Source organism: Pocillopora verrucosa, chromosome 3 (genome assembly GCF_036669915.1).
Source record: "Pocillopora verrucosa isolate sample1 chromosome 3, ASM3666991v2, whole genome shotgun sequence".
Classification (NCBI taxonomy): Eukaryota; Metazoa; Cnidaria; class Anthozoa; order Scleractinia; family Pocilloporidae; genus Pocillopora; species Pocillopora verrucosa.
This window is the reverse complement of record NC_089314.1, coordinates 7,566,001-7,576,225: the sequence shown is the minus strand read 5'-3', so window position 1 is coordinate 7,576,225 and position 10,225 is coordinate 7,566,001. Positions and strand designations below refer to the sequence as shown.

Sequence of the window (10,225 nt, the reverse complement as noted above, 5' to 3'; positions counted from 1 at the left end):
AAATCCCACAATACATCCCGAGGTGTGTACTCTCCCCAGAGCCTCGCATTCGAAGAGCTTGGTTCTAGAACTTGTTGAACTTCCGTGACTGCGAAGCAGTAGGACGCTGAGTGAAGACGGATCTATTTCATGCCTTTCGCCTTCTGTTAAGAATTTTCCAACGAAACTGAAATATGGCGGATGGGGTAGCACCGAATCTGCGTTACGGTGGAAAAGTGGCCATCGTTACCGGAGGCTCCAAGGGAATTGGGGAAGGAATTGTGAGAGAATTTGGTAAAAATTCACCCCTCGTTATTCTTAGAGGGGTGTTGTTACCTTCGTTGAAGCAGTTGCTCTGTAGAATTTACGTAAATTGCTTGAATGCGGTTGCAATTAAAAGTAAATGACTGCAGCTACTTGTAGAGGTGTCACGGTAACGCCTAAAAATTGCATGAATTATTGGAGAAAATTTCTAGCGTTAGAATTAGTGATTTTACCGGATGAGACTGAATATATAAATTTCCACACTGGAATTTATTTCGGCATTGTGAAGACTGGATGATAGCCTCTTTTGGCTTTTCACTTTTAGACAGCCTTGCAGCACTCTAGCAGATTGGGGCTTTCAAATTTGCAGATATTATTTTCTGCGTTTTGGGCGGATGCAAAACTGTTCTGCAAAGAGTATCATGTGACCTGGCTGTGGCAACAAAATCAACAAATTACGTCTACAGTGATAATGGACGATAGAGAGTCAATAGGATACACCCAGTCAGCGGGTTTAAAAATTTGCCAGCTCAAAAAGAGCACATACCCCAGTATTTGCACAGTGATGTATGATTTATTTCGAATGATTTTTCATATCTCTAGTGAAAGCTGGTGCCAAAGTGGTCTTCTGTGCAAGAGGTGGTAAGTAGTAACTCTGTTGTTGTGCGTACAATAAATACTTATGGCTACAGCTGTATCCGACTGCAGCAGATTTCAAATCAGATCAACAGCTTGCTACTTCAGCTAGTGCACAGATACTCCTTAAAAAAATTGTGAACTCAAAAATTCAAATTGTATGTGACATTTCTCATTCATAATTTTTTTCAATGGTAACCTAGTTCATAGTTAAAGGTCAAACTCTTATGTTGATAGAAATAAGAGAGATGGTAAGTTTTGAGCTCAGTAAAGAAATAAAGAAAGATGTTTTTCATCCTGTCACAAGCATGGGACAAAGAAAAAATTCTGAGTCCTTGTGAGGAAGCAAACCTCGGACCTTCAGATTCCACACTCTGATGCTCTACCACTGAGCCACAAAGACTCCACAGTGAGTGAGGTCTATTATTTTGTCCCCTACTTATGACAAGACGAAAAACACCTTTCTTTAAAATCTTATGTTGTTTGCTGAATTAGTTGGATTCACATAAAGAAGGAAAAAATAAACTTGAAAATCCTCCACACAACTTTCTCTCTTTCCAGCTCTTACAATGTGGCCTTATTTGTCTTGAATATGATCTGTAAGTGGCAAAATGATCAGAAATTGAGGCAAGAAAAAACTCATGTGAGCCAAAATAATGGGCCTGGGGTGTTCTGGTCAAAATTATCATCAACCCTTTAACTCCCAAGATCTAATTGTTAATTCTCCCCCCTAGCTGCCACACATTTCCTTGTAAATTAGTTATGAGAACTTGGTGCTAGATCAAGATAGCAGCTTCTACCTGATGAGTTTGAATATTCTCATTACCTGTTTGCTGAATAATGTTATGGATATTGTAGGAGAAGTTTTATGTTAATCACTTTTGGGAGTTAAAGGGTTAATTAATCGGTGAAAATTGAAAAATGTATTTTTCATCTGTAGGTCAATCCTAAATTGATTTTAGCGACCAAATTAAAAATGATATTAATGCTAATTAAATTGAACTCAGAATTGAATCACAAATCAATTTTTGTTCTTTTTACATGATTTTAGTTGAGGATGGAAAAAAACTGGAAAAAGATGTCACTGAGAAGGGTCCAGGAGAAGGGTACTTTATAAAATGTGATGTTAGTAAAGAAGAAGATATTAAGGTATGTTGGATCCGTTTAAAACCTATCCGTCATTGTATGATTTTAATTGAGATGGGTCTATTTAAGTTAGTTGCTTATCAACTAATTAATTAGAACTAACCTCTACCAAACATTAGGGGATTTTGTGTTTTTGTTAACCTTGTGTTGTTAATGAGAAGCAGGCCCTAAATGTTCCAGGTCTTTTGAGTACATTAATGAGGATGGTCTGGTCCTATAGGCTTTTGGGCTTCATTGAATTTGCTTTTTACTTTATAGAATTTGGTAGATAAGACTGTGGAAAAGTATGGCTGTATTGATTGCCTAATCAACAATGCAGGATGGCGTAAGTTCATAAAACTGTGATGTCTGATTGTTTATCAAAAAATAGAATGTAGCATATGAATGAAGCAGATTATGAGAGGTGTTATTACAATATCCTAGAAGAAGTCCTCCATAGCACTGGTTCCTTAAAGTAGTAAGATGAAGAAAATCCAGTCAGAGTAACAGTTTAATTGCTTTGTAGAAGTTTTTCCATGTCCTATTTGATATGCCATAATTCAATCACTCATATTGAATCTTCATTAGACAATTTGAATTTCTTGATAGATCCTCCGGAGGGAAAAACAGTGGATCACACCACAGTTGATGAGTTTAAAAATCTGCTAAATCTTAACCTTGTGAATTATTTCATCTTTTGCAAGGTAAGTGTTAGCCAAGAGACATAAAGTCAAATGTTGTAATTAGGGACAGAGCCAGGTTGTAAAGCATTATGTAGCCTTCTTTTGTAGTGGGTACAGTTCATTCATAAGAATGGCATGTAGTAAACATTGTGATGGTATAAATTTTGGGTCCTGTTTACTTTGTACTTTGTGACTCTGTGTTGAATTTTGCCATTTTAGTTTGCTCTGCCTCATCTACGGAAAACAAAAGGGAACATCATCAATGTTTCTAGTTTAGTGGCACAGATTGGTCAGCCTGGTGCTGTGGCATATGTAGCAAGCAAGGTAAATGCCATGTTTAGGAAAAAAACTACCTTTTGTCATGGAAAAGTGTGATGCATATTCTATTAGGTGAGGTTTGTGTTTAGGGAGAATGATCTGAGTTGTAATAACTAGCATCTTATGATTAGTCCAAACACTTAGCCTATAACTCCTAAGATCTGATTGTTAAGTCTCCCCCCTAGCCCTGACACATTTTCTTGTCAATTAGTTGTGAGAATTTGATGTTAGATTATGATAACAACTTCTATCTGATCAGTTTGGGTATTTTCATCTCCTGTTTGCTGAATAATTTATGGATTATCATACAGAGAAGTTGCATATTAATGATACTACATGTATATTATATTGATGATATATTAAATGGTAAATATAAACAAGTTTCACTGCTCTTTCCTTAGAAAAGAAGTAAGTCAAAAACATAATTAATTATAAAATGAAATAAAATTAGGGCAATTTTGTGCTGTAGCAGCCAAATCTGTTATCAACTGAGACATTTCCCAGGTTAGCATTAACTTTGTGCTTTTAAAGAAAACTGACAAAAATGGTACTATTACCTTTGTTCAGTCATACTTAAATTGTTTTCAAGGAGTTTAGTCTGTTTCAAATCCCCACAGTGTGCAATAAGCAGATAAAATCAAGACACATTATTTTGAATGCTTTTTCACAGGGTGCCATTACTTCAATGACCAGAGCTCTAGCAGTTGATGAGGCAAAACATGGAGTGCGAGTCAACAGGTACTGAAACATTTTTAACGAAGTGAGGTAATATTTGCACTCACCAGAAAACAGAGTGCTATTTGACTGAGAGTTATAAATCAATGATCAGAGCTCTAGAAGTTGATGTGGCAACACATGGAGTGCAGATCAACATGTAGCATTCTGAAACATTCTGAACCACTAGATGAAACATTCCAAACCAAATTAGACAACACTTACCTCGTTGAAATAGTATGCTTTTTGATTGAGTGTTGTTAATTGATACAGAGTTAAATTGACTGCAGAGGCAATCAGAATGATTAAATACATTTAAAACAATAGTAGATGTGAATGGAATATCAAGCGAAATGAATGAGAATTTAAAAGTAAACACAATCATGTAGATGACATTTAGTAATAGGTTATAAGAAAGGGGTTAAGTTTTCCAACCAATTTCTAAGGTAAGGAAAGCAAAATCAATACTTTGCAGGATTTTTTTTAGCACTGAACTAAACACTTCTCCAATCTGGTCAGTTGCATTTTTTTAATAGATATTCTCCTTGCATGTAAAATGATACATACAGTACATGCAACAGAGATTTTGCAACTTAGCTTTAGGAAAACTGAATGTGTAATAACACTTAAAGGGAGCTACTGATATATCAAAGAAAAGCAGGTAATACAATATTAGTGTTAGTAATATTTACAATGTCTTATAAAGCTAACACTATAAAAGAAAAAAAAGGGAAAAAATTATGGTGTTGATTTATTCTCAATTTACACTTAAATGAAATTGTGGAAATATTGGTATAATCTGACTGCGATGAGGGAGAAATTTAACTCATGGAGTTCATGCAAAAATGAATTTGAAAAGATGATGTGTTTCTGTTCAAATTCAGTGTCTCACCAGGAAATGTATGGACTCCATTGTGGGACCAGTTAGCCAGAAGTTCAGGAAATTTTGAAAAGAGTAAAAAGGATGGCGATGAAGCACAGGTAACTCAAACTGATTTTTTTCTAGACTTATTCTAAACCTAAAGCTTTCTTTTCTTACTTTCTTGAACAATTTAGCTTTGCCATGTTGAGCTTTGCAATGTGGACTTTCCCTGCTCAACCCTGTTATATCACTTTTAGGGGTGAAATGGTTAGGCTGAAGGTAATAAATGAAGAGAAGCCTGATATTTTGGAAAATTTCCAGCTTCATGGAGAGAACCTTAAAATGATCATTTACTGAGGTGAAAAACATCAAAAAACACGATTAACCAAAAGGAAACTAGGATTTTTAAACATGGAGAAGATGACCACAATTTATTAATGACAATCTTGGAAATTGTTTGCTAAAATTTCCTTGATACACAGATCATGAGGTAGGTTCTTTAACCCTTTAACTCCCAAGATCTGATTGTTAATTCTCCCCTCTAGCTGCGACACATTTCCACGTAATTTAGTTACAAGAATTTGGTGTTAGATCAAGATAACAACTTCTACTGATGAGTTTGAGTATTCTCATTACCTTTATGCCAGATAATATAATGGTTATTAAAGGGAGAAGTTATATGGTAATCACTTCTGGATGTTAAGGGGTTCATACACAATCTGCTTTTTGTTGCTTCTTTCTGACAGTTGATGGGTCGCATGGGAACTCTTGAGGAATCTGGTCAAGCCTGTTTATACCTGGCTGCTGAGGCAACGTTTACAACTGGTATTGATCTGTTATTGAGTGGTGGTGCAGAGCTGACTTATGGGAAGAAAACACAAGTGGAGAGTGCTTAGAAAAAAACATTTATACCAGTATATTTTTTATAATGATCAAATTTCACAACAAGCCAGTTCCAATTTTAAAACTCTTCAATCATCTTCAAAGTGATTCTTCGAGCAAAAACCACTCTTGTCAAAGTTAGTTTCATCTGCAGTATGGTAACAAAATTGTTTTTCCATAGCCTAGTTTTATGACAAAGACTAGCTTTTTGTTAATGGCCATTTGAAATTTAGTAAGGTTTTATCACGTTAGAGACCAGTCATTACTACACTTGGGAGGATAAGGATTTTTGGGGGGATTACATGGTTGCAGGGGGGACGGAGGGAGGATCAGTCGTTGTCAACAGAGTACAAAGTGGGGGGGGGGGCGGGAGAATGTAGAAAATTATCGGTCAAGTAACTGCCATTGAAGGGGGGTGGGGTGGGAAATCATGAGAATATTACAGAGCCTTATGGGAAGGATCAGGAAAATTTTGTCTTGACTCATCCAACTTTCAGCAACCATACTCCCCCCTCCCCAAACCTCCCACTCCCATGGCAATAAGAAATTACCGGTTTCTTGGTGTCACGCTTTTTTTTTAACGCTTCGGTTCACACCTTTGACCAAGATCTTACCTCCTTCTTAAATCTTAATATATTGTTAAAAAGATTGGTTATGGGAATACAGGCAATAATCAATTCAAGATAGTACTTTGATTATTCAACTAATTCTTAGAACCAAAATGTAGAGAAATGTATAATAGTCACTAAGGAGAATTGATATTAAGATCTTGGTGGTCAAAGGGTTGAAGATGTATTTTCGAGTTAGGTAGTAAACGCTTTTACTTGTAGATCTAAGGTATTGTGAAGTTTTGGTTTGATAACATTTGAGGACGCAAGCGATAAAGTAGAAAGAGATTACTTATTTTAGAGTGCATCTCGATTGGGTGTCATAAAACCAAAACTAACAAACCACTAACAGTGACCGATAAAAAGAAAACAAATGGCTTGAAAAGCCAACGAGGATTCAAAGTTAAAACACCCAACTGTCTACAGCGCGGGAAAACGCGGGCGACCCCGTCGTGATTGGTTTTAGTTTTGCATCTGATTGGTTGAGAGAGTGGCGCGAGTTGTCTTGACCAATCACAGATCGAAGTGAAGCAAAACCAATGCAATCCTGGATGACTTTCGACACAGTTGAAAATGACTCCATGAGAGCTTTTGGTCTCATATTAATTGATTCAACTTTTACTTGAAATATCACACAATCTAGTCATGTTCAGTATTTTCAATTTGCATTATTTCTTGTGACGGGTTTTCGACTGCATTTGACAGCGTTCAGATACGATTTCATGAAAATAATTTTTGATGATAATTAAATTTTTTTAGTAATTAGATATCGTATGATAAAGCTCCTTTTAAAAAGATAAATTATTAGGTTTGGAATATTAAAAAATAATTGACAACTATTAAACGAGCGGACTGTGCGCAGATTTCTTAAGGGTGCGTTTTTCAGCCGTAGGTGTACAAACGGGGAAGGACTTGAGGAGTTTGGGCTCAAGAAGGGTTGAGAGAGGAAAACTATCATCACGAGCCTGAAAGTGTTTCACGACTGTTTTGCCATGGAAAAATGTTTTAGAGATTACTTCAGATAATTGCTCCTCTGCCGTAACCTAGGAGTCTCTTTTATTCTTCTACGAGATGTATAAGGGTTGAAGAAGTGTGTGAAAGTTTCCTCTTTTTAGAAGAGTTGAACCAGCCTTTGGACCAGTGTATTTCCGTACGAAACATTGCCAAAGCCCTCCTCTCTCCTGCACCTCCTTTGGTTCCCGTTTTCGAGCTGAACGTTGGAAACTGAAGCTCTTAAAAAGTGCATATATTTGAAGGACATGTGAAAACATGGTAGCGGGGTTTTTTAAGTAAATCTGAAGTATGTGAAAAACTGGTTTCAGTATGGCAGAAACTGTGGTCAATGTTCCTGACAAATTATGGGATTAAGTATAAACAAGTCATGGATTATAGAAATTGTGTTCAATAAAACGCTTACTCGATTTAAAAGTTGGATTACGAACTTGAGACTTCTACTGCGTGTACATTGATGAGAGCGAAGTCATCCAAAAGTTAACAACAAGACGGGCCCACGTTTTTTTTTTTTTTTTTTTAATTTCGTTAACAACTGCACACTTTTGAGCTACTCTTTGTACTCAGTCTATCACGGAATAGCAGGTAATTTAGTGTTAACAACTGGGTTGAAAACGTAAATTAGCCACCGTAAAGGGTAAAAAAGATGACGTTTCGAGCGTTAGCCCTTCGTCAGAGCGATTGTGAGCGCCACTCACTATCTATTCTCACGGAATAGATAGTGAGTGGCGTAGCCAATCAAATTGCAGCATCTGTGATGGAATGAAAGTAGATTTATACTAATCCGTGATTAACAATGAGCAACTTACGGTTGTAAAACAAAAACAAGAACAGTGGGCCAAACCAATTGTTCTCTAGATCCAAACATTCTTGGATGCCCATTTGGGAGGGATAAACTAAATGTGTAACTGAACACTTGTGGCATTTTTCACAGACGTAGGGTAACGGTAGCTCTGCGAGTGGATGTAGGCGAGAAACAATGGGATCGAAATGGGATGATTCTTTTGAAAGCAGTTGTGAATGAATGGAAGATCCAGTCTTCTGCTATAACGGTATTTGTAACCGCCGTTTTCTGCTTGAAATGAATTCAATGGTATCACGAAGAACAGAGTAATTTTGTTTTCATTTGACTATCCACGTTGTACATAGCTGTAGTTGAACTTAACTTAAGGATCGTTTTGTGTGGAATAGATAAACAGAAATTATAAATGACCAGCTTGAAATTTTGAGTTAAGTTTCCAAGACGATGCCGGTATATGACTGAATTGAATTATGTATTGACATGGGAATGAGGTCACAAGCGACAAACCGATCCTCATAACTTTATTGGAATTAGAATATTTGCAGAAAAAAAGGGTGAAAATTTCAGTTATTGACATGAATTTAACCTGTTCTACCTGTTACAAGCCAAGTGCGACTTCCAACCCAGCTACGGAGCCTCATTTGCGTGTGGTGAGACAATTTTTGTTGTGGTGTTCGCGCGGACGAAGGGCTTACGCTCTAGAAGTCAGCTTTAGAAACTCTTTATGGCGGCTAATTTACATCATCAGTAGCTGAAACCAATTTTGTAACCCCCTTTATTCCTTTAAAGGGAACGTATTACCTCGTTCCTAAAATGCGGCTTCGTACGTAGCTCAGGCGGCCGAGTAAGCGCATAACTTATATTTGGAAGACACAGCTCTGAATCCCGTCGAAGCCTGAATTTTTTTTAGACTTTGTTTTCTTCAACTAAATTACATTGAATTGTGAAAATCAAATTATCACTAGTTATTTCAAAATGCATCAGCCGTGACCAATTGTTTTAAATGTTTTCTTCTCTTGTGGAATCGTTTGCACTCCAGCGAATTATGGTTTTCAAGACAGCCTTCAGGCTGTGAATCCTTTCAGCTGTAACTCGTTCATCACGTACTATAATGATGCTTTCCTGTAAGTTATCTGCGCGCAAGGGGATTAATTCTTCCTCACCTGACGGTTCAGAACATTCTCCCATGTTTTCGTCTTTAATTCGACGAACGAGGCGGCTAATTGCGAAAATAAGAATTGCCTGTACTACCACCAATAAAACGGCGCTCGTTGAAATAAGTATCAGATTGTATTTATACCAGTTTTGAATATTTATCAAACAGCCTTCCGTGAAAACTGATTTTTGTGGCTGTATTTTGATGATTTCGCCGTCGGGATCGTTTTCTATTTCGTACCCACATTTAATTTTTTTCACAGTGTTATTACAGCACGACACTGGAAGAGGACAGGTTTTCAGACGTGTGGAAGAGCAGGAAAACAAAACGTTTTCATCCCAATCTTTGTAACTATTGAAACCACAACATCCAAGACGTGTTTGAATTGAATCCATGGTGGTTCGTAGATTAGGATCTTCGTGATAATGGCGAATAAACGACATCCACTCAGCCCATTTACATGTCTCTGCTTTGACTTGAACTTGATAATAAAACGCTAGGAAAGACAAGGCTACCTCGAGCAACAAAAGAACTTTAAAAGCTATTGTTATCATGTGAAGAACTTTAGTGCTTTGTTTAATCGTGCCAACACAGCCGATCGTGGCTAAAACCCACATTGCTCCGGCGAAAACCGTTAAGACAAGGCCAAGTATAGGTGTTAATAACTCCAAGAAAATTCTCTCATTTGTATTCTGTGAAAATTCCCAAACGAATACAAACAAACCGACTCCCGCGGCTGCTCCGCCGAAAAGAAATAATATTATCAAATATCCAAACACGCAACACTCGTCCCTGTTACAGCTCTGACACACGGGAGGGTACAACTCATCAATACTAGTTTCGACTGGTAAAAATCCACCAAAATCGTCCTCTTCGCTTTGCAAATAAAAGTGGTAAGAAACCATCCTCTCAGCTCGTACCTTCTCGTTATCATCTTTGACAGCCATGTTGTTGATGAGGAATTAAGATATTTTTTTTTCACTCAATTTGCATTTAGGTCATAGCCACGTGGTTGAATGTATAATTCAGAGTGATTAGGCTTCAGTTTTCTTCAGTACTTCTACAAGCAATTGCCACACACTTTGATTCATTGACGTGAGAGAGAAACACAAGAATAACTAAAACCACTCTCACCATTTATTTGGTTTCTTCCCCAAATGCCAACGCGGGGAATTAGACTGACCA

General features: G+C 37.1%; 2 protein-coding genes across 2 annotated transcripts; one reads left to right on the top strand and one right to left on the bottom strand.

Annotated features, from left to right (window-relative positions):
* The first annotated feature begins 58 nt into the window (after positions 1 to 58).
* On the top strand, positions 59 to 6,934 carry LOC131777271 (17-beta-hydroxysteroid dehydrogenase 14). Its single transcript, XM_059093537.2, has 9 exons — positions 59 to 273; positions 847 to 885; positions 1,931 to 2,028; positions 2,284 to 2,350; positions 2,614 to 2,708; positions 2,907 to 3,011; positions 3,676 to 3,743; positions 4,604 to 4,700; positions 5,328 to 6,934. The coding sequence occupies exons 1-9, from the start codon at positions 174 to 176 to the stop codon at positions 5,475 to 5,477; spliced, it is 819 nt and encodes a 272-aa protein (XP_058949520.2). The 5' UTR covers positions 59 to 173; the 3' UTR covers positions 5,478 to 6,934.
* A 1,440-nt stretch (positions 6,935 to 8,374) lies between these two features.
* Positions 8,375 to 10,016, bottom strand: LOC131777270 (tetraspanin-14-like). The gene has a single exon (XM_059093536.2). The coding sequence runs from the start codon at positions 9,985 to 9,987 to the stop codon at positions 8,884 to 8,886; it is 1,104 nt and encodes a 367-aa protein (XP_058949519.2). The 5' UTR covers positions 9,988 to 10,016; the 3' UTR covers positions 8,375 to 8,883.
* Positions 10,017 to 10,225: the final 209 nt, after the last annotated feature.

Bases quoted from the DNA above. Each gene is read 5' to 3' on its own strand.
- LOC131777270 (XM_059093536.2), bottom strand. From the start codon at position 9,987: ATGGCTGTCAAAGATGATAACGAGAAGGTACGAGCTGAGAGGATGGTT.
- LOC131777271 (XM_059093537.2), top strand. From the start codon at position 174: ATGGCGGATGGGGTAGCACCGAATCTGCGTTACGGTGGAAAAGTGGCC. The intron at 2,709-2,906 runs GTAAGTGTTAGC...TTGCCATTTTAG, and splicing joins ATTATTTCATCTTTTGCAAG to TTTGCTCTGCCTCATCTACG. The intron at 4,701-5,327 runs GTAACTCAAACT...TCTTTCTGACAG, and splicing joins AGGATGGCGATGAAGCACAG to TTGATGGGTCGCATGGGAAC.